This window comes from Xiphias gladius, chromosome 5, assembly GCF_016859285.1.
Source record: "Xiphias gladius isolate SHS-SW01 ecotype Sanya breed wild chromosome 5, ASM1685928v1, whole genome shotgun sequence".
Taxonomy (NCBI): Eukaryota; Metazoa; Chordata; class Actinopteri; order Istiophoriformes; family Xiphiidae; genus Xiphias; species Xiphias gladius.
Genome location: NC_053404.1, coordinates 11,639,040 through 11,664,120, shown reverse-complemented (window position 1 = coordinate 11,664,120; position 25,081 = coordinate 11,639,040). Strand labels below are relative to the sequence as shown.

The 25,081-nt window shown below is 39.3% G+C and overlaps 1 protein-coding gene across 1 annotated transcript in view; it reads left to right on the top strand.

The window, feature by feature from the left end:
- Positions 1-3,025: 3,025 nt before the first annotated feature.
- Positions 3,026-25,081, top strand: part of neto1l (neuropilin (NRP) and tolloid (TLL)-like 1, like) — a 74,871-nt gene continuing 52,815 nt past the window's right edge. The window contains exons 1-4 of the mRNA XM_040126491.1: positions 3,026-3,053; positions 3,906-3,962; positions 4,062-4,196; positions 4,563-4,811. Coding sequence (XP_039982425.1) covers positions 3,026-3,053; positions 3,906-3,962; positions 4,062-4,196; positions 4,563-4,811 — 469 coding nt within the window. The remainder of the gene's footprint in view (positions 3,054-3,905; positions 3,963-4,061; positions 4,197-4,562; positions 4,812-25,081) is intronic.

The following is a 25,081-nucleotide window of genomic DNA, read 5'->3' as shown; positions in this document are numbered from 1 at the left end:
TTTTTTTCACTCTATAATTGTATGAAACAAAAGTAATACACTAATCTTGTTTACAATGTTGAAAAGAATGTTTTGCCTTTAAGTTTATGCCTTTTGGAGATCAGTTCATCTTCTATTCACTTAACCTTTCAGAGTAGAAGAAATTTTGATCAGGGGTGCCCAAACTTTCTCATGTCACTGTACTTCATATGCTATAAAGGATAATATACTTTTTTTGACTGTGATTTAGCATTTATTAAGTAAAACTCAAGTGCATTGATGTTTAAGAAAACAAGCTAGAGAATACATGTGCAGCAGTACATGTGCAACTTATCTTTTCACCTGTCTGTATAGTTATGTGTGTGTTGTATAGTTATTCACATAAGTATGTATCTATGGTTCCAGGCCTGGATGTCTCATCTCCTCAAACCGATTACGAATACAAATTTAGGTGAGGCGGACACAGAACAATAGTTATCTATGGCCAAATGATAGACTTCCGGAAGGAATTAATGAATGTGAATTATTTCTCTGAGATGCTCCCACTGCGTCAGTGCTATTCAGTCAAACAGACAGTTTATACATGCCAGAGAGCTAAACTGGAGGCTGCTGTTAAATTCACCAGGGTTACTGTTGCATACAGTGGGCCAGATAAGACTCATTTGAATAATTCCCATATAACTATGCTGCTTTATCTCACAGTTTACCCATCACAAATGTGTGTTGGTGTGCCTATAAAGTTGTCGGACAACGCAGCACCACTGTTAATCAATAACAAGCTTTGGGCACTGCATTGTATTTTGGCCCATGATATTATTGACATCCCTTCTGACTGTGAGATCTATAATAGGCTTTGCCTTTGCAGGGAAATTGACATTTTAAATTATTTTCAGCCATGTCTTTCTTGTGTTTGTGAAATTGTGGAGTAAGCAAAGCGAGCAACGCTACGCTGTGAGTTTACGGCTTCATGGGAGTTGACTGTACAGTAGCAAGAAAGTGACTGACTAAACTTCAGTTCTTGTGTTGGGGGAGGGGGTCGAAATCCCAAGTCCATTAAATTACTCTGTATAACAGATTGGCAGGAGCCTATTACTTGAAAAGAGTTCTTAGATTTCCCACTCCCACGCCTATTCTCAAAGTCAGTGTGGCACCGGCATTACTTGCTATAAATCCAAACACTTAAGGTCATGAGTAACAAGCCAATCTGTAGGACAGGATGTAATTAAGTGGAGGGCGTTAGAGATGACAGTAAGTCTTTATCTTTTAAATCTCAAGAGGGTTTACGTGCTAGAAAAAACATGCAGAGGTAGGGGGGCAGGAGAGAGAGAACAGATGTTGTTCTGCCATGGGCATAAAAACACTACAAAGGAGTTTACACATGCATCCACTATCATTGACAGTTTATTTCAAGTAGTTGCAAATTTTCCAGCAAATTCTAACCAGCGACTTTAACATACACGCAGAGGGACTGAATCCAAGATTGCCTCTGCAGCAGGAGTATCTGAAGATGGATATTGTCTGCTGGGTGCCAAGACTATTTTGGGAACCTGAGCCCCTGACTTGTCCCTGGGCACCCTCTGATCAGCTTTGTCATCAGGTGTGAGAGCGGGCTACACACTTAGTGGATGAGCGTGGATACATCCCGACACTCACACCTCAGGAAACTAATGGATCTTTGTCACTTCTCAAAGAAAAAAAAGTGAAAAGCCAAAAGACAAAAGACAAAAGACAGCTTCTCTGCCTACTTCTCTTTACCTCTCCAAAGGGTTTTTTTTAAAACATGGAAAGGTAAGGAGAAAATGTGAAGATGCCATCCATTAAACCTTGAAGTTGTTGGAAGGTAGTTGTAAGGCTTCTACTGTATTTTAGGACACATCCCTGTTACAACAGGAACATTATAAAGGTTATTTTGAAGGAGTAAAAGCAAGAGTTTTAGATGGTTAAAAAAAGAAACAAAGCCCTGACTGTACATGACCAAAAGCAGAATGAAAGGCATGATTTGATGCCTCTAGTTGTTTATGCATAACAGTGATGTAATTCTCCAGCCTACTTCATTCTGCAGGTTTTCCATGTTCGATCATGTTGATAGACTCTTTGACGTGTATGCGTTTTTGCTCGTTTATTCCATTTCCTACCTCATTGGCTTTTCTGCTTACCAGTCCGAGCTGAAATGAATTCTGCAGCGCGTGCTTATTGTTCAAAAACACGTGCACATTAGTTCTTCCTTATCTACTTTTTCTTGTGTATTTCATGTGCCGATGAAGTCGTGTCCTGGAGAAGTTTTCAATGCGTGCGTCAAAAGTACGTGAGGACAGTGGCGCATTGGACGGCTGTAGTCGGTGCTGAATGAACGGAAGGAGGAGGGAGATCATACATTAACTCCTGTTGGTTGCGGGGATTCTCCAGTTGATAGAAGCCAAGACAGAGGGATGCACTCAGAACACTGACAGATTTTTAAGGAACATAGCAGCGACAATGAAACCAAAAGGAAAATCCCCTTAATTTTTTGTCTACCGTGTGTTTTCCAGGGTATTTTTACGCACCGTAAAAAAAAAAAAAAAAACAAAGAAAGAAGACGCTGCAGAGATGAGTGGTGCGTGGTTTTTCTTGATCCTGAAGGATCCCCTCTCCTGATAAAGGGAGCAAAAAGAACAAAACAAGGCTTTCCATGATATTTTCCAAAAGAAGATCGCAAATGTGGAACGATTAGAGAAGGGCTGATGACGGGACTATTAATCCGTTCAGTGCATCAAAAGCACCAAAGGGCATTCGAAACGTTTGGATGGAAATCGGGCGAGTGTTTAGAACTATTTTTGGTTTTATATGAAACTGGTGATTAGTTGTTGTGACACATCTGCAAGGATATTTTTTTCATCGAAGATTTCATTAAGGAGTAAATTTGCCTTTTTTTTCCACCCAAGGGTTGTATGGTATGAGTGGTTTCCCGGTGTGAACTCTCATCTCAATCTTTTTTTTTTTCTTTTCAAGTATTCCTAAATCTAAATGGAATTAGTTGAGTCTGAAGCCGTTTGTGAAAGGAACAGACATGGTACATGGGCACAGCTTCCATCACGGTAAGACATCCGTATTCATCAGCTGAAGCACACTTGGTCAAAGCTCTTCTTGCTTGTTTATACCCTAATGAAAAAGAAGTATAGTAATCATTTAATCCTCGTTAAATGACTCTAAATATCAGAGCAACATATTAAACTGAAAACAGAAACAGACTGATGGTGATTTCTTGGGATCAAACAAATATCATGAGGTGATACACAGACTTACTGCATCCAGCAAACTGTAAACTCACTGTGGAAGGTCACACTGTAAGTTCTTGAAGGATTTATTTTTATTTTTATTTATTCATTTTTGTTTTTTGGAGGAAATACTCATTAAGTCAACTGTGATATGTGACAAACTATAAAAGAGGTGTTTTGTTTTACATTTTTTATCATTCTTAGTCATTTGTGGTCATTTTTTAGTTCTTTTTTAAAGCTTTATTATTTTTTAAGGAGTTTGGTTAAGACTTATAGCTTTGACTGGAGTCCACCAAATTATTTGTCTGCACAAAGTTACAGTACAGGCCTAGAGTTTATGTTCTGAGCCATTAGGAGACATTTTTTTTTTTTTTTACATTGCAGAATTTTTGAATGTTCCTTATTTTATAATGTAATTACATTATGAAATGTAATATGTAATAATGTTATAATCATTATTTTAGGTATTATTTGCTATTTCGGGATATATTATAAGGTTACACACAGGGCAGGTTTAGCATTACAGATTTACAGTAAATGAAATCCAAAACCTGAAATGTGTTCCTTGCTGACTCTTTTTCAGCTGATATTAAGTTATGCACAAACAAAGAAAATAACTCATGTCACAGTCTTTCATCGAAAATATATTGATTTATCTTTCTGTTCTTACAGTTGTTGCAAGTCTTCTCATACTTGGGTTGTCTGGGGCAACAAAGAAGGATACAGCAGGTAATCTCCATCACCACAACTGCATGTCTTTTCTGCTCAGATATCCCTTCTCCTCCAAGCTTTGATCTTTGTCTTTTCTTTTTGCTTTATATAATTTAGTAAAAAACAATTCTGGAGTGAAGCCTGCAGGTCAATGTGGAACGTGGGTGAAAGAAGCAGAAGGAGGGCTCTTCACTTCTCCCAATTACCCAAACAAATACCCCCCAGACACAGAGTGTGTTTACATCCTTGAAGGTAAATATTCTATTTAAGCACAACAGCAGTAAAAAAGCAAGTTGATCCAGGTATTTATACTCAGCTGAAGAGAATGATGAGATGAATTGGTTTATTAGACAGCAAGTGGCTACTTCAGGTTGTTATATTTCACATCAGGAGATGATATTTGATTAATCAGCATAGATAATCAGGTTAAAATATTACCAGAGTGAAAATGAAGCTAAAGACTATCACAGCTCTGGTGTTTTAGAGATGATTTGGCTAACAGCCAGCATTGGTGGTGTGTATTGAATGTGGGGGCGTGCTAATAATGAAACTGATATGAATGCATGACTAATATTTTACTTTGTGCTAGGTGGTAATTATTTTCATTGTTTCTTCTAGCCCCCCCAAGGCAGTGTATCGATCTACATTTTGAGGAGAATTATTCAATCGAGTCCTCTTGGGAATGTAAATTTGACAACATCGAAGTTCGGGATGGACCATTTGGCTTCTCCCCAATTCTTGGACGGTACTGCGGTCAGCACAGCCCGCCTGATATTAGGAGTGGTGGCCGATATCTGTGGATAAAATTTGTAACAGATGGTGAACTGGAAGCGGTGGGATTTTCAGCAAGTTACAATTTCACTGCAGGTAAATTTTTTGAAGTTGTTTTGCCCTAGTGCTTTTGTCAAATAATTTCTTCATTTGTAAGCCTATACCTGCTTTATAGCTCTAACAGCAAGGCTCCAAATGAATAACAAACATCATCCAGGGAACTCGGCCTTGTTGGAGCCTCTTGCAGTTTTATTGATTGTCTGTCTACACACACTCAGTATTTTCATTGGCAATACTGTATACTGTCACTGGTAGGGACAATCTTGTGACTGGCCGGGACTATTATTTCTTTTCTCTCTGTATCTGGAGTGATGTGAAACAGTGTCATATTTTAATTCAGTTCAGCAGAACCACTCTGTATTGTCAAACACAATAGTGGCAATTATGATTGTGTGTAAAACCTTGGCTTTCTTAATTTGCCTCATCTTTGGTTGAGAGCCCATTACTGAAGCACTGTGAGGATTGATGACAAGGAATCAGGGCATAACCATGATTTAATATTCCTTCACCTACACTTGACTGGGTTTAATAACACTGTAAACATTTTTAAGTGTGTTTAAGGCTTGAAAGGCACTGTGCCAGGAGACATGAGCGGTATGCTTATTTGTCTCCACATCCACTGCACCTTTAGGGGCATTTTGCCATTGGTGATTTGAGTGTGTCATTGTTTATATGATAAACACTTATGCAGTACAACGGCCTTTCATCTGAAAAACATGCTACTAGCTACAGGCTTTTGAAAACAAAGATATTGAAGTGAAGAGGGACTGTAGATTTATCTGTAGTTGCTTCGTGTGTGTTGTTATCAAGAAAAATAAGAATGGTGAAGCTTTTCATGTCACAATGGTGCTTCGGAGCAATGAGGACCCAGGCACAGACATACAGGCTGGTAGGTGCAGTGATATGTTTCCTCGGAACAGTGTAATGGGCTTTGAGGTATGTTTTCTCTCATTTGGTGAGTGTGTCAGAGGTGTTACCTAATCAGCAGCAACATGTATATAAACCACGCCATATATAAAAGGCAGTGCGCATGGGTAACACAACAGGGTGTTCAATGCACCACCGAAGTAAATAAACATTTTGCTACGTTTTGTTGGGGCTGAACGTGCCCCAGGTGTGGTGACGGGTGGAGCAGTCAGGTGATGAGAAAAGGGGGGAAAGTTTGAAATCATCTGGTGGACAGCTGGAGAAAGGCAGGTAAAGAACATGAAGGGAAGAAGAAGGGAAGGGAAGAACATGGCCTGGAGAAGTGAGCAAGGGCTGGAGACAGGGGCAGAGGGGAACTGGGAAGTAGACTGTGACACTTCAATTGAAATTATGGTGAAAAAGTGCAGTCAGTAGCAATGAATACTACTGAAGGATAAAGTGAAGGACCATGTTAAGCCATGTTACCATGTTAAGCAGCAGTACTGCAACAGTACATTTCTGTAATGTTAAAATATACTGAAGGATACCTGCTGTAGCTCAAATGTATTCAGTGTAATCACAGTAAAAGTAACAATGTCAAATATGATTTTTTTTTCCCCCATACAATTCAGAAAGGAGTTGGAAAGAAAAAAAAGTGCAAGATAAGTAAAACATGAATCAACACAAATTTCTGCTGTCTGCTGAGGCATGAATCTCTTATCCTGCAGTTGTGTTTTACACAAAAATTGCTCTATCAACTTTGATTTAAGTTGAACTCTTTATAAATGCACTTGTGTTATCACGGTGTTTTATTTCATCAGCAAGACTAGTTGAGTAACTAGACATTTACCAGACAATATAACTGGATGACATGGCATTTAGCTGGTGTTAACTATGATACCATTAAAGGATTGAACTATTCCTTTAATGGTAGCACTGGGAAATACATTTATTTTCTCATTTTCAAAAAGGCAAATATGGATCAAGGTTTGATTTTGATTGAGCTCACAACTTTCTGATGTAGTGAAGAATATTCTACAATAGTCTTCCGTACTGGATGTGAATAAAAAAATGAAAAATGAAGTACAGTAAAACACAACCACTGTAACTCAAAAAGCTGGAAAAAAAAAAAAAAATCAGAACTACACAGCAAAGATAATTTGTTGTTTCCAGCCCTGATAGTCAGAAACAGACAATCCAGACCAAATTTTCTGTAATGTGCAATTGAAGCATTATTTTTTCGTCCTGCTTCTCTTGGGAGTTTAATTGAAATTTTGCTGAGAGGAAAGGAAAAAAAATTGACTTGATAGGAAATATCTGTGGCATATGATTTACATAATTACAGAAGATAAAAGTCCTGAATTCAATTGACTTGATACTTTGAAATCTGGCAGTGTGAATAGTGTCTCACATCTGCAGCTGCTCTGCTAACCGTGCTAATTCACATAGTCTAAAAGAGGTAACAAAGGTGACATGAATCACTTCCTTTTACCCTCTTTCCTCAGTCATTTTAGGAGCTTAGAGATAACTCTTATGCTTCGCCTTCACATTCTGCCAGTGTCCTTTCAGAGCCTCATGCTCTTGATGACTAATGCGGTTTGTACAGCACCAGTGAAAGAAGAAGCAGCAACTGGAATCTCACAATATCCTGTGTCATAAAATATACTGTGGTGCTTCAGAGAAGCACTTAAAGTCTGGAGATACTACAGATAGGTGACAGATTGAAGGAAAAATCAACATAGTGTCTAAGTAAGGTATTAGGCCACCACATGCCGCCAGAACAGCTTGCCCCTTAGCATTGATTCTCTGGAACTCAAGTCTCCGGAACTCTACTGGAGGGATGAAAAACCGTTCTTCCAAAAGATATTCCCTCATTTGGCGTTTTGATGATGGTGGTGGAGAGCGTTGTCTAACATATCGTTCCAGATTCTCTCATAAGTGTTCAATTGGGTTGGTCTGGTGACTGGGAAGGCCATAGCATATAATTCAGATAATTTTCATACTAATCAAACCATTCAGTGATCCCTTGTGCCCTATGGATGGGGGCATTGTCATCCTGGAAGAGACCACTCGCATCAGGATAGACATGTTTCATCATAGGATAAAGGCGATCACTCAGAACAACTTTGTATTGATTTGCAGTGACCCTTTTCTCTAAGGGAGCAGTGGAACCCAACCATGACAGCAAAATGCTCCCTGCAGCATAACAGAGCCACCGGATCCCCTCACTGTAGGGGTCAAGCATTCAGGTCGGTACCGTTCTCTTGATGTACGCCTCACATACACTCACCTTCTTGTCAAGAATGTGGTGCAGGATGAATCATCTGACCATATCACCTTTTTCCATATCTCTGTAGACCAGTGCCTATGGTTTTTGCACCACTGAACTCCCAAATGTGCATTCATGTTTGAAATTAGGGGTTTATACACTGCAACCCTACTGTAATATCCTTCTCTATGTAATTGTTGACAGACTGTCTGACATTCTCAGTCACCTGAGGAAGTGTTACTCTTCTGTTTTTCTGTACGTATCGCAATAATGCATTAATGCACTATTTAATTATTTCAGCTACAAAGACACACTGTCAGTGACGAGACTGTGTAGTACCTGTATAGGGTTCAGTACATGAAAGCTTACCAGGTTGTGGTGTCTGTCTGGCAAGCTACATGTGTGACTAATTTTAGTTACCTGACTGAATAAGCATGCCTTGCACTGCAATCATAATGGCTCATAGCCACTGCTCATGCAGCCCATTATATACTGTAGATCCTGAATCAATATTAGTACCAGTGTAGATTGTAGTATACATAGAGGAATGGTTCAACATTCTTAGAAATACAAGTCAGGAACCCTCTTGTGTCTTTATGGTAAACATAAAGGTACAGCCAACAGCTGGTTAGCTTTTTTTAGCACAAAGACAAAAACAGGAAAAAAGCTAGCCTGGCTTTGTTTGACGGTAAGAAAATCAGCCTACCAGCACCTCTGAAGCTGACTAAACAACATGTATTATCTAATTTGTTTAATCCATACAAAAAACCTAAGTTTAAAAATGGCACATTGTGGTTTAAAGCGGGTTATTTCTCCACTTGTCCCCTGGCAGCGTCACAATGACAACAAGACTCCAAGAAGTTACTAGCAAAGCCAGGCCAAGAAATAGTTTGGCACATAACCCCCACATATGACTTTGATACTTTCTATATGTATTAAACAAACGAGATATAGCCTGTTAAATTGTGAGCTCTCAACAGAGCAAGGCTAGTTGTTTCCCTGTTTCCAGTCTTTGCACTAAGCTAACCGTCTGGTGGTGGTAATGGCCATAGCTTAATATTAGTGTCTTATATAGTGTCTTATATATAATATAGTGTCTTCTAATCTAACTCTCAGCCATAAACCAGATATTATGAAAAAATGTCAAGTGTTTATTGAGTGATGCACATGTGAAATTGCCTCTCCTAGATTCACATCATCTCTGGAGGTCACCGACAAAGCAAATGGCTAACATTGTGACAGGCAGCCATGTACTGTAGTAGTGACACATAATATAAAATTGCAAGTGGAATGAAACTTGCAATTTTATATTGGATACAGCATGTGCAGCAGGGAAAATTACTGCGTGGAGGAATCATGGTGTGTATATTTCTGTGTATGTGTGTGTGTAAGGTTGTTGGGAGATTTGAGCAGTATTCTACTATTCGGGTTGTCCTAGGGCGCCATCACCTTAGAACCCTGTGGACTGGTAGATTAAGTGGTGTTTCAGCACCTTAAGCCAAAGCCAAAGCAAATAAAACCTGCAAGTTCTCCCCCTCTTGCTCCCTGCACTCTGATCATTGAACACGCTGTTTACACAGTCAAGACCTGGTCCTGAGACAGATGCTTTTATATGGAGAAACTGTGCATTTCCTTGATTCAAGTACTGGTGATATACTCTTCCTTTATGTATATGCTGCTTCTTAGATGTTATGTAAATCTTTTGTGGGTATGTGGAAAAATTTATAGGTAAAATATTTCACTTTTCTGTGTTGCTTTGGGAAAAATGGCATCATTGCTTTGTCGCTTTACATTTATATTGTATTTTGTTTGAATGTATATGACATATTGTAGTTTTCAAGTAAGGATTGTGGAAAATGCATGATTAAATTCCTTGGACCTTTGTAACTTAAATGTGAAAATAATGCTAATTTGTGCAAAACACAAAGTTAAATTTAACAATGTGGAAAAATGGATTCCTGCAACAGTAAAATACAAACTAGTCAGTCAGCCATACAGCCTTATATGTTTCCTACAGTAGCACTGCCACTGTATATTTTCTGCGATTAAGAATTCAGGCCATGACTAATGAATCTCTAATCAAGATGACACTGACTGTTCTAAGTGCCTTATAGGCCAACCAAGCTCCAGCTGGACTGAGAATCATTTTGGAATAAACTGAGTCAAATGACATTTAATATTGTAGCTGGAATAGGATATATGGGCCTATCATAAAGGAGGCATGGTCATGAGAATGAACCTAGATGGGCTCAAACTGGAAAATTGAAAATTGAACCAAAGAGATTGACTTTTCGCTCTTGGAAGGAACTGACTACAGTGGCACAGTTGCTGTGCTGGATAGAAAGTTCAGGAACTCCCCAGTTTCACATCTGTCAACAAGTCATTTGCCAGTGGCAACACTCGACATTTAAATTCTGATTTCTTTTTGTTCAGTTGCATCCACTAAACTCTTAGATTTAAGTTTCCAAATCACTGACATTCACCAGATTGCCAGAGAGAGGCATATAATAATTTTTGATGGTTGTCATTTACTGTATTTAAGTTAAAATTGAAAGGACTCTCAACCTAAGTAATATAAACTAATTAGTTAAGTTTTAGGCAATTTGGCGATGGTGACAGTTAGAAGTAGGGCTCATATTCTGTAGATGCAAAATTGGGCTGTCATTGGTCTTTGCTTCTAATTTTCCAGAGGGACCCACCAAAATCTTAATAATTTTTACATGTGAAAAATTCCATGGAGTTGCAGAATCATGACACATACAGTAGTTTAAATAGATTTAATTCTCGTAGATACAACGATGTAATCTTGCTTTTTCTGTTGCGTTACTGCTCAACCTAAATCCAATGGGTATAGCATCTAAAGCACTGGGTGTAAAAATTCATTTTCCATGGCCCAACACTGGTAGGGGCTCAGATTCACTGTGGAGCACAGAGATGAAATTCAGGAGTAGAAATGGAGACAGAATTCTCCTGCGGTGCATTTTCTGGTGTTCTCCCAAGATCTCAGTGAAGATCGTGTTTTCCTGTATGAGCTGCTTGCATATAGACACTCCTAATAAATCAAGAAATGAAAAAAAAAAGATCTTCCTTCCAATGTTTTGCTCTAATGTCTACAGTCATTAGTTCTCCCTATAGTTCAGGTCACGTCCTTTTGGAGTTTTCTCCCTGATTGTTCAGCAGTGCCTACTGTTTGTCTGATTGTTACAGGTTTGTCTTTTCTCCACTGGGAAAATGTGTAGGTGTACGTTTATCGCAATGTATGTATGCTTCTCATGTGTAATGCAATTTCCCCAAAGTAATGCTATCAGTTGAAGAGCTTTGGCAAAGAGAAAATAAACTCATCTCTGTTTGTGTTTATTTTTCAGATGACTAATTTCAATGTAAAAAAGCTGATAGCGGTCTAGAAAAAGAAACACAGGTGTTTGGAGAATTGGCTCTGTCTTTTGGTTTTCCTGTGGAGTCCCTCATCTAGCCTTGTGTGTTTGAGATCTGGCTGCCCACACCAATCTCATTTCAAAGAGAATCTCCTCAGTTTGTATGTGGTAGGGAAGAATGACAGTTGCTTCGTTTGAGCTCAGCCGAAGACAACCTTTCCTTCACTCTGCCTCTGTTTTAGCAAAACGAGATGGATTGAGTGAGTTAGCATTGCAGACACACCACTTGGAGCTGTGGAAGAGATCGGTCAAACCCTCACTCTCCTCACTCAACTCTCTGTCTCTCTCTTTTTTCAGCTAACAATACCTCTTTTCTTCTCTCCTCTCATCTGTTAAAGACATGCTTAGTTCATGCTTTCTATGTGTTGCACACCCAATCCATATAAAGGCAGAGATTTTATTTGCTTACCTTAGATAATTCCAGTTTATTACACCCTTGCTATCATTTTTTTATTGGTAATAATAGCAATCTACTGACAAGGTTATTAGCAGAGATCTGGAAATGTTGTGACATTGCTAAAAAAGAGGTTAGACAGGGCAAGAACGAAAAACTAGTCAGTTGATCATACAGGCTTTAGACAATCCACTGGTTAGCCAAACACAGATGAACAGCACAGTAATTACCCAAACTTTTCATTATAAAGATCCAACACAGTTTAAAGACCTTCAGGGTTTAACTTTTACACACCTTACTTAGTGTTTTTGTGCATGTGATCCTTACCAACCTTTTGGTTGTGCTTTTTTTTTGTGTGTTTACCTCCAAATAAAGTGGTTGAGATAATTTGGCTGTGGGCTTGTTTACAACCTGTGTTATCATCTGACGACTCATGTTTCCTGCATTGTCAGACTTTGTTGTAGTAATGATACCATGTCCCCAGATCTTAGCAGTTACTTGGTGAGTACAATGTTATCGTAACTGATTGACATGATGGCCAAAACAATGACAAGTTGTAAGAAACTGAAATTATCCTTCAAGCATAAACCGGCCATTAAGGCCACACTTCATGACAACAAAAGTAAAAGGCAGAATTAATCTGTAAGATTCAAATTTGTTGAACCTTGACACACAAATTTGCAATGTTGACCAATAGCAAGCTGTCTTGACAGTGATGACCTTTGGCGGAGAGAGCTTGGTAGAGCTGGAGAGTCTAAAACAGAGTAAACTATCATAGCTTATTACTTGTGCTCCATCATCCAATTTAATTTATTCTTCGTTTTTAAGGTATGGTTTGTAGACAGTTATGAGACAGGAATTGATGGTACAAACTCTGGCTAGACTAGCTAATTGGTTAGCGGTTAGCTCATCAGCTAACACAAGACGTGCAAGTTATCAGTACATCACCAAGTTTCCAGAAACACACGAATCACAAAGACTTGTGTATGGTTTTCACTGGTTTTCACTGTGCCACTTGCTAGTGTGACTGGGCCTTTAGTCTCTTTCTCTTTCTGTCCCACTTCTACTCCACTTCTCTCTTCCTACGCTCTAATATCACACCTCACTCTTTCCAGCTCGACACAGAATGTCCACTGTCTTATCAGACAATGAGCTTTTGCACAGGGGACAACCAGTCAGAGTTTATCACCCATCGGAACTTAACTCACTATCAAGCAGGATGACCGATATTTATGTCCTTTGGCTGTTTCAGCGACTCCTAGCCAATTACCTTGCAGATCAATCAGTGGCTCAGCCTGCCTCCTGCTTCCATCCTCTGTGGCGGTTTTTTAGCCTGGCCTGCTGTTCAGCTACAGATGCAGTGTGGGTCAGGGCACTGCTCTGTTGTAGCTGTAAGTCTGCAGTAACGTAAACCATACTGGGTGTGGGGGTTTATTTGTGGCCTGGTTTGGGGATTGGAGTGGAGGGGCTGTTTGTGTATGTGTATATCTATTGTATAGTACACACACCATATGAATCAATACCCATGTGTACATGTAGTATGGTTGAACATGTATATTTGTGTGTCCCTCCTGTCCTACATCCACTATAGAGGGACCAATTGTGTATTCACATAGTGTTTGCTACATTGTAAACATGATGCATATGGTCTTTGTTTTCTGAACTGCATTGGAATTAGCTGGGTTGTTGTAAATGCATTTTTTCCTCAGCTCCCTTCCTTTATAGGCATAACAGCTCCCCTAGGGCTCTTTGTTACACTAGCCTATCACCGTGGTAGATCCCTGGCTGTCATGCTGAGAGCCTGACTCTCTCCTTTATGTTAGGCAGCGATGAGATTGAGCTGCGTGTTTTATCTCTGTACACATTAAGGCTTCAACCCATCAAAAAACATCTTAGAGAATTATCCTCTGAAGGGCTGATTGAAAAGGTCTTTTTATTTTCAGTAGGTGAATGAGTTTTGTTTGCTCATCAGTTCTGATTTGTACCTCTGATTTCAAAGGACATCACAGATCAGATTGCTTTCAATGCTTGACGAGTTTTGCTTTTGTTTTCATCTTCTCATTAGTGGGATAATTCCCTAGGGAGTTGGTGTATTAATATATGAGGATATAAGTCTAATAACTGGCTCAAAAGGAGTATAAATGATGAATGTTCTCTTTTCATTATCTACACGTTCCTCCCCCATTTTCTTACATCCTTTCTGGCAGTGGATTGGACTCCTATCTTATCATCTAAGAACAAATGTCTGATTCCAAAGAGCCCTAAATCACATTTGGCATCACAGTTATCTAATAGGTAATGGCAATTTTTTATTTTGTCGCTGGGAAAACGATGTCAATGTTCAGCAAAGAAGGAGGGCAAGACCATGATGGGATTATGAAATCTGGAATTTGAGTAATCCTCACAACATTTCAGAATGATAAAACAGTTGTGTATTTAAGCGGATGCCCACAACAATATATAATACTCCCTTGTAGGAAATGACAATAAAATGAGTTGATGGTACATTTCATGAAATGAAAGTGCAGCTGGTTTCATATAATGCCTGCCCCGCTCTATATACTGTTGGGATTGTGTTGGAGGGCTAATGCATATCATTACCATTTGATAGACTTGTAGAATAGCCATGGCAAGTGGTGTATGGTTTGCAGCTGACTGTAATTTTCCAGCTTCTCTCAGTCCATCATATTTTATTTATTCTATAGTTCGCTAAGTTCAACAGAGGAAGAAATATTCAATGTAATAATAATGGAACAAAATCTGTATACAAAGCAGAACAGAATAGCCAGTATTAGGCTGTATCTCTGCTGCATTTGGAGAGGTGTCTGAAGTGATGCCTGATTTTCAGCTCATTTATAACCATAACAGTAAAATTTCCAAGCAGACCAAGGCTAAATTTTCAGCAACAAGACCTGCTTGGTTCTCCTGCCTCCCCCTATTTTCCCTGTCTGTGTGAAGGATTACTATTGCACCTAGAGGATGCATTATATGAGCTTGCAGGCGGCTAAACAGTTCCTACAGGAAAGACCAGGTTAAATTTGAATGTTTATTGTTTGACATCCTAAAAGTGTATGTGACAGTTGGTGTCATGGAAATGTGAAACAGATTGCACAATGTTCTATGTAGTTGTGTCAAAACATTTTCAGCCATTTTGCTGAAGGTGTCAAGCATGTGCTTGGCTCTGAGACCTCGATTCACAATGACTGAAAAGAACTGTCAGGATAACAGCGTAACTAACATAAACATGCTTCTAGCAAGGTGTTGGTTTCCATCAGCTTTTCTCACACATTTCATCTTCTATCATCCTTGTCAGAGCTCAAATTGCTCATCCATCTGTGATTATTAAGGTGCAGAAGGGTGTGAGAGAACATTTTTATTTCCTCTTCAGATCACTGACTGTACACCAGTGGAGTGCAGCAAGTCAATTAAGACCATCCTCTTCCACTGGACGACTGAAGTCTTTCTGGCAGATTGCTAAGAGCAAGGACCTGAAAAAGTTAGAAAGTCGATCATGTGTGTTCATCTCTGTTTCTCTCTCAAGCAAACACTAACAGCCAGCTGAACAGCATGGCCTTCCTGGCATTTAAATTTCCATTTGGCAAGCTCGATTAATCACAGCGCCCCTATACAATGTGACACACATGGCCACCCACTGTTGCTGGCTCTCATTATTCCCTAGGAATAATGAGGAAAATGTACAGCTAGGGGAAAGTGAGGTAGAGAAAAAGCAAAAGGAACACCATAGCTACACTAGTGCATGTGAGATAAATATAACATGAAAAACAAAACAGATACAAAGAGGGAAGAACAGAAAAAGGGATTCTGCGAGAAAGAAAGATTTGGATTGCTGTGGATAGGTTACGGCCACGCTGTGAGGAAGACTGATAAAAGATTGGGGCTGCTCCGTGTCCCCTCAAGGCTCTGCTTCTATCTGAATATTCATTGAGCTGACACTGTCTTTTCTCACTACCATCTATAAAAGGATTGCCAATTGGCTTTTACCTTGTGGCTTCTAATATGCCTTTGTGCCGAACATGCATACAAACGACTCCCTATAATCCACAGTCGCACAAAATGATTCCAGCACTTCCATTTAAACAGCCTTAAAACATCTTAAAGTGCCTTAACAGTTTACTCTCTGTACGTTTAACTTGCTGTGCATGAAAAACATATTACTAGATAACATTTTCTAGATAACATTACTTTATGATCCTGGATTGCCAGGATCATAAAGTAAAGAAACTTTTATAAAATTTTAAATTTGCACAGGACAGAGGCCTTACCTTGAATCTGTTTTCTGGAAAAATCTGCACTCTGTAGATAAAACATCCTGCAATGATCCCCCATGCTGACTCTGACTGTGTGAAGAAGAAAAGTGACAGTTAAGTGTATCTGGTAAAAAGTTGTTTTTTTTAAAATACATGCTCACTGTGCACATGGATGGATTCATGCACGTGCAAAGACACAAAGTTTCTCTTATTTTTGTGTCCTTATGTGCAGAGAGGACATTTCTCATCCAAGGCTTGATTCAAGCTGGATTTTAGCTGGGGGAAACCACTCAAATCTGTATGCTACTCCTAATCCCTTCGCGCAAACACAGACATACACACTGGAACTCTGCTGAGAGGCTACATCTGAACCCTCATAAAAAAAAAAAAAAATCCTGTTTGTACTGCAGTCTGTTTGTAGGGGTCACATTAGTTCTCAGTTTGGATGCCAGAAGTGAAAACAGGCATGTGTTTAAAGATAAGAAAATAATGTGAACTTGCTAAGCAGCAAAGATTTATCTACATGTGGAATATATATATACAGTAGAGTGCAATACTACACACATTTTGTCCATTTTCATCAAAATACTTATTCATAACCACCTGCACCATGTACAGCAATCTTAAATATTCAGGCATAATCCTTCTGGGGATCATCTGGTAAAATGTAGAATTCAAGTGAGATTGAAATCACCATCCCTTCACTAGATAGCTGTGTGCCATAAGGACATAATTTTCTTTTTCTTAAAGTAGAAAAAGATTAGGTTGAATCAGGGAAGCTCGGCTGAGAATTTTGTCGCCCTCTGGGCAACACTTTATTTCCTGTTATTCCAAAGTCTTCTGACTTTACCTTCTGATTTAGTTGATATTTCAGAGTCTCTAACTCTCTGTCTCTTTGTTATAGAAAAGAGGAAAATATGTTTGTTGGTTGCTGACTGTACTGGCAACTTATAACAGAGGAAAGTAATTTGTCTTTGTGTGAAATGAACTTCACTTTCCATTTCAAAGACCTTTGACTTGTTTGAGTCTGTTGTTTGACCAGGGGCAAAATACTGTAGTAACACACTCCAGCCTCCCAAAAACAGCTATTAATTCCATATAAAACCACAGGCAAAAGCCCATTCGACCACACACACACAAACAGAGCATAATTTCTTGTTTTTCTAATCACACATCCGGGAGTTAATCTCTACAGCCACAGACTTCATTTTACCACAACACAAGAGCAATGTAAGAGCGAAACAGAATCACAGGGTCATAGATCAGTCAGAGAAATAAAGAAAAGTGTGTGTGTGTGTGTGTGTGTATGTGGGGGGGGTATTAAAAAACCTCATTATGAGTTTGTATCTTATAAGAGATTGACTGTGATCAGGAGGGAGGTCTGTGTCATTGATTTTATCATGCTCTGCTTCTAAAGAGGTGAGCTTTGTGGAAATTTAGATTGTGGTAGAAAGAGCTCAATGAAAATGCTTAAATTGAGTGTGTGGAGTGCTTTGGTGTGGCTTAAATATTCATTTGCTGGTGGCACTAGCTCTGGAGGGAGGTTTTAGCTCCTAGCAGTGGATCTCTTGACACACTACTTGTCAAACATATGTATTTTGCCTTTTCAGCTGAGAAAGGGTTATTTTAAAAATCTGGAATTTTAATGTTGAGTTGCAAATGAATTGTTTGTTTTCCTGTTAAGAATGAGGAAGGCGTTTTTTACCAAAACCATGGCTTGCTATTAAAGAGGCTTTCATTGGGCTAGTCGCCAATAAGAATGGTTCCAGTTGTTTGAATTATAGCCTTGCTGATCTATCTGGTAATGAGCAGTCAATGTTTTACAACTGTATTAGTTAGTGTTTTTGTGCAATTTTTTTCAACATTTCTCCAAATTTGGATACACATTTCCTTTTGCACTGTGGTCCCTGTCAATGCCTCCACTATTTATCTGGTGAGGGAGTAGCCAGACATGTACAACATGTGTGATAAAAGTCTCTCAACTGTTCACACACACAGACTCAGAGTAGCAGGCTGCCCATTGGCTCTCAAGCTCTGTTTAGTTGAGCATGTAGTTTATGTACTCAGCTCTGCTTGGACAGTGATTCAAGTAGTTCATTTCACGAACAATGTATTTCTATGCATTGCTTTCAAGTCACGGGAGCTCTGTAAGGTTATATATGCAGTATATTGAATTGGGAGGCTGTTGACCATGGCAACGGTCTTTTTCCACATTAGCTCAAAGTTGAGTTGGAGTAAAAAACAGGAGGATATCAAAACAAGCATGATTGGTTGTCACTTCCTTTTGTCAGGTTCTCCATGTTGCATTGGGTAACTTTTGAGTCAAAGATGTTATTTAGAGATTCCATTCAAAATGAATGGCAGATTGTCGTGCTTCAATTAGTTGAGTCTTTATGTGCGAACATGGGCTAATGCATGGTCATTTCCCACTAACCACCCCATCCTACAAGGAGGCACATCAACTAACCAGTCAGAGTCACTAGTGCAATGCCAAGAACATGATCCCTCACTGGCTTCCAAAGCTGTGAACACTTCCGGTCGTTTTCGTTGAAACGCAAAGCCAAGCGTGAGGTACAACGACGAAGAAATGTTTTCTCTGGCTCTATGGTGGTGGCAAGAATCATCTCCTTTGCCTTCCATGCACCTGTTATGAAGCTTTATTTGAAGGTGAAACCTATAACTTTCCACTCATTGTTGACCTGTTCAGCAGAAAGGGTAATTGCAATGATGCTGCTATGAAATGATTTACAGTAGTTTTTGGCTAGTCGGCAGGTGAGTTGTTGCTATGGTTTTTAGGATGTTACTGCAGGTGTATATTGAATTAGCCTTTACTAAAAATAAAAGGGTTGTTTGCCCCTACCCTAGGATGTTAGCCATAGGAGCGTACCAGTGGTAGGCAAACCGCGCTTTCATCATCATGGTAACAATAATAAACCTCACAGTTAAGGTTGTGTAACAGTCACGGTTTGGTTATGTTTAGGCACAAAAACTACTTGGTTAGGTTTAGGAAGAGATTGTAGTTGGCGTTCATATAAATATTTCCTTAGGGTTAGAGGACCTTTGTCGTCATGGTTACAATAATAAACAAAACAGACAACAACGGAGCTCTAAGTAACCTAATCATACTGGAGGAGCTAGCAGACCTGAAAGTATTCATTGATCACCACTACAACCAGTACAAAATGAATACCCCTCAGCAAGAATAATCCAACTCGAATAAATGGAAAAAGTCATCATCCACAGACACAAGCAATCTTCAGACAACAGAAATGGAGGTCAGTGTCCTACAATCCATCAAAAACAAACTTGAAAAAGCTTCGCTCAAGCCTCGAATTTGCCCACAACTACACTGAAAAGTTACACCAGTCCAACAACTCCCTACAAACCACCGTCAAAACACTCACCAGAAAAATTGCCTCTGTAAAAAAAAATGAAAGAAATCATATTGGACATTCAAACCAGAAGCATGCACAACAACCTGATTTTCTCAAACACCCATCTGATAACCCCCATAAAGGACTTCATGAAATCCCAATTCAAACTCCCTCCTGACGCTGAAAAGCCAGATCACTTTCCATCGCGTTCACCAGTGTTCACCTTGTTCTTGGATGTCATGCTAACAAATCGGCCCGACCCATCATCACCAAACTGGAACATTTCAAACCAAAAGGAACTCATTAAAAGCAAAGACTCAAAGGTCAATTCCCACGCAAAATAAACGAACGACATAAAGTTCTATACCCAATCCTGAAACAGCACAGCAAAATAATAAATGTGCTAACATGGTTATGGAAAACTATACAATGAAGAACAGCTGTACGGCAATTCTAAAACCACCCCATGGCTTTCTAATCTGCTACATTACATCTTCCATTCAGTGGCTATTACATTTCTTATTAACTCGATATGAACCTCTTCCATCAGTCTCCCCCCTAACACCCATGCCCATGACATACCCCATTCCACAAGGACTCTTCTATGCACAACCACCCCTTGCATCTATGTCTTGCTTATGCAGTATCATTCTTGTTTACATGTTTATTTGTAAATGCTTGTTGTTTTTTCTTGTTGCTATTGTTATCTCTGTCTCTCCCTTTCATTACATGTATTACATCTAGCGACAGCATGGGTAAATATATATTTATATTCTCAATCAATCATAACACAACTTATAACAGGGCAAAATTCAAACATCCATGCTAGCAGAAGAAAAAATCAAGCTCACAACACCTAGTAAAACCAAGCTGTACAGACTTAAAAACACTGACCTGACTGACCTGACATCTGGCAATGCCCACCTGTATATTACTTTTGGAAAGAAATCACTGATAAACTGTCCCTCATATCGGATTGTCGGATTCCACTTTCCCCAGCACTCTACTTGTAAGGTGACTTGTCATCAGTTGCACTCCACAACTACAGCATAAAAGTAGTACTCATCACTCTAACTGTCACCAAGAAAACCATCCTCCTAAACTGGAAAATCATCAAAAAATTAAACATCTCACTATGGATAGACCTCTTTATATAACATATAAAAATGGAAAAACTGACTGCATCTATCAACCACAAAATACATCAGTTCCAGAAAGCATGGGAGCCAACAGTCACTGCATCACTCCCTGAATGACACACAGCACAACACTCATCTTCATTCCTGATACCCACCCCCCAATAATTTCTTTGTTTTTTTTTCTACTTATTTCATAATAACTAGTCCTCTTTATCATCACCATTATTATTGGTGGCGATGATGACAACAATTCTTTTTCTTTGCAAGTACACTGCAGGATTTTATTAAAAAAAACAAGGGTCAAGGAATAGTGAAGAGGGGCAAGGAAAGGAAAGGAAGAGAGGACAGGGTGCACCCTCTGACAGCCAGCTACCTCCCCAGGGCCTGGGGGCAGCTGAGGAGGGGGAACCACAAATACTATACAAGATGCTATAAAAATCAGGAAGAAAAGAGAAAAAAGGAAAAACCAATAAAATAAGAAAAAAATCTAAAGCAGCTGAACCTGGGACATCACAAGACAGGTCTGCCAGGAAAACTCAACTAAATTGGATTTTTTAAAATCTTGTCTTTACCCTTCTTTGCCTTCTTCCTTTTCTCTCAATATTTATTCGTTTATTTATTCTTATTCTGTGTTTATAAGAGATACCAGTCTTAAAGGTATTGTGTTTCAGTATATCCCAAGCATGAGAAACTATAGTAAAATGACATTGCCCTTTATCAATAAGTGTAGTGTTAATTCTTTGGCACAGCTTTTGTTTTGTCAAAAATCCTCAAAATTTCTTTTTGGTGTTCTCAATGCAGTCCTGATTGGGATTGGGTTTATTAAATGTGAGAAGGATTTCATCAGCTAGAGGCAACAGTTTGCCTCAGGTTCAGATGTGTGAAGCAACAGAAATGATAGTAGTTGCCTCTAAACTAACAGATGGGATTATGAAGCATAAAATAGGGAGTGACAAAAAAGTTTACATGAGGGCAGAGAAAGAGAAACATCGAGTCCTTCTTTTGTGCCATAGGTTTTATTACATGTAATATGAAAGAGGGACACTGAGTTCTCAATGACTTTCCCACTTCTGTAATTCCACCTTTTTTTCTTGGCCATTTTGATTAGCCAACACACCAATAGTAGTGTTTCATTACATTGGAGAGAGATCTTTATTTGATCCTACTCCTTTAGCACATTTCCCTGTTAATACCCCTTCTGATTTCTGATTAAAACTCTCACAGTAATGTGCCTAAAACCCCCACCCACATACACACATACACACACTCACACACACATCCCCTCCATCAGACACAAAAAGCCAATTTGAGAAAATTAAAAATCTTTTAAAAGGATGTAGTTATCTCACCGTTTTCCAACGGACATTTTTATGCAGCTCAATTGATGCATGACTGCTTCCATTAACTTCTGATCCCTGAGTTGTTATAAATACTCTTTTCAATTTAGATAGTGGCAAGTGGTGAATGGGGTGTTGCATTGGCATGCATGTAGAGTACCGACCTCCGCCAGACTTCTTGACGAATCATTCATTCTTTTAATTGATTAAGCGGATATTTACCTACTACTGCAGCTCTGCCCGCACATTCAAAGACCCAGCTGTCTCCAGTGACGTGGAGATAAAATGTACATCTCTCAATCTGTCATGGTGACTAAAGCCTGAAATTGCATATATAAATCTTTTGCAACGCAACCCTGTGCCACTATTTGATTTTTTTCACTCATTCTCAGTCATTCTCAGTCAGTTTGCCTTTCCTTTCTAGAAGCAGATGCTGGTTATTTATCTTCTCCGTCATCCACTTCTTCACTCACTTAACCAGGTTTTATTCAGTGTCGGAGCAACCTTATATGGCCTTACACCCATTCCTCTGAGGCTTATAGCCTGTAAGTGTGCAAGAAAGTGAGAGAGAGAGAGAGAGACATAGAGAGAGAGAGAGAGAGAGAGAGAGAGCGAGAGAGAGATAGCGACACTCTAATGGGGTTTATCAAAGTCAACCTGAATACTCTAACAGTCTGGGCCTGAACATCAAAGCCTACTCTCCACTCCACTGCCAACTACTCTGGACATCCATCAAACAACCAGGCAGTTGGAAAGCCTAAATAGACTATATTGGATGAAGGAAATGTTTGTATTGTAAGGACAGATACTCTGATGAAAGTGTAATCCCAGCGTGTCAGCATGACTGTGAATGAACCTGACATTTTAGGGAGCTACCTCGAAGGTGTCACAAGAAGCCCCCTTTCCATATGAAACTGTGTGAAAAAATGAAGAAGCAATCATCCTCATCAGTAGATTGTGCCAGAATGCTGCGAGGTCTGCTCCAACATACTTGATGACATGCTATCGATTCAAGAGAAGATGAAAGTAAATGCTGTGTGAGTTGATTTCTCATTCAAGAGTCTTAATTCCCCCTTACATGCATTGAGAAACAGACAGTCCTTTTGATTGCAGTGAATCTGACCAACGGGGTTATTCTCTCTGGGAGATCAGAGTGTTTCTCCCCATTTTTATTAGACTTCAAAAGTTACATACAGACATAAATGCAGTGTATATACAGTATTTATAGTCATCTTTTCGATAGCTGTGGACACACTTTAATCCATTATGAATATGTGCATATGTCTATTTGGATGTAGAGTAATGTTTGTATACTTTCCTGGCGGTGATAAATGAAACTATTTTTATAATAAAAAACACTGAGGCATTGCGCAGTAGACCCATGTAAGGGATGAAAATCCATTATGTGAAATGCGCTTTGCATCCTCTACAGGTCACACAAACAAATATTTGCATACAGCTGATCATGCTTCACTCTGAATTGCATAGTGATAGATATTCTTCTTAGCAGCCATACTTTGCCACTTTTAAATGGATTTTTCTAGATAGGTTTGGGCTTTGTGATTACAGCCCCCCTTCCTGGGTGTATTTATGGCTGTAATATTGTGAAAGGAGAGGTTAGAGATGGGATAAGGGGTCCATATTGACCACATGCTTTAGTTTGTAGCCGAGCATGGTAGGAAGCTGCACAATCTTGAGGAGTCGTAATATAATCTGTCTTAATTGTTTAAAAGGATTTCCAGAAAGTGCTTACAACTCAACATATTCGGAGAGTAGCATGGCAACAATGCCTTACAATGAAACATAAAATACAGTTAATTCACTTGTGTGCAGGTAAGCTAAGATAACATTCTCACAATGATGATGCTAACACAACAATGTTTAGCAAGTATAATATTCACAATCTTAGTTTAGGGTGTTAGTATGCTAAAATTTGCTAATTAGCACTAAAGACAAAGTGCAGCTGAGGCGGATTGGGATGTCACTAATTTTGTAGATATTTGGTCATAAACCAAAGTATTTGCCAAATAGACATTTTGACATGATGGTGGTGCTAGCATCAAAATCAGAAGGACTCAGGCTGCGGAGTAGAAAATTTCCTGTTTGTCCTTCCAATCCTTATTTTACTGTTTACTGATCGCGTTCAGATGTATTGGAGCTGTGTTAAGTGGGATGAACCGGTGGGATGAAAAACACTCACACTAGAGACAGTTTTGAAACTGTCATCATTACATACAGTAGTTTGTCTACCAGAGAGCACTGGCAAGTTAATTTTCCAACTGTAAAATGTTTTGCCTAGTATGTAGCTTGGTCACAATTTTTTTTTTTTTTAAATGGAGTGATCCATAACAATATTGAATTTATAAAATCCCTAAATTGATATCAGTATTGGCCACAAAAATCCAGTATCAGTCTGGCTATCTCGACCATAATGGTGGACCAACAGACAGACCAACACAACACAACCATCTTTAGAGCCATGCTGCTAGCATGGCTTCAAAATTACAGATAGACAAAAATGCTCATGCACACATCCCACTTTAATTCACATACCATATACAGTATATCTACAGTATCTACCACATAGATGCAGTGTAAGCAAACTGCAATGGCCAATGCACCAGTAACACACATACATACACACAAGCGTGCGACCACACCTTAACTGTGTAGTTATTGATTGCTCCTCTCTATTTTGCTGAGACTAATGCTGCTTCTTCCAGGGTGGTACTAGACCACTTGGCTGGTGGCCTTTCTCTCTCCCCTTTGCCTCTCTCCCTTTCTTGCTAGATAGCTATCCTTCATCAGCAGACACACACACACACACACACACACACACACACACACACACACACACACACACACACTCACACACGCACACACACACACGCACAAACACAAACACACACACACACACACACACACACACACACACACACACACACACACACACACACACACACACACACACAGAGAGAGATTACTCATTACTAATCAACTGCCTCTCTCTTCTGAGTTTAGACAGCTTGCAGTCCTTCACGTTTGTCTTTTTTCCCCATCCTTGTCTGCTTCTGTCAGGCTCTGTTTTGTCTCTGTCTCTCTCCTTCTCTCACTTTTTCAACAGCCAGGACCAGTTTTGTTTTTTTTCGCCCATGTCAGTCTTTGTGTGTCAGCCTGTTACTCCT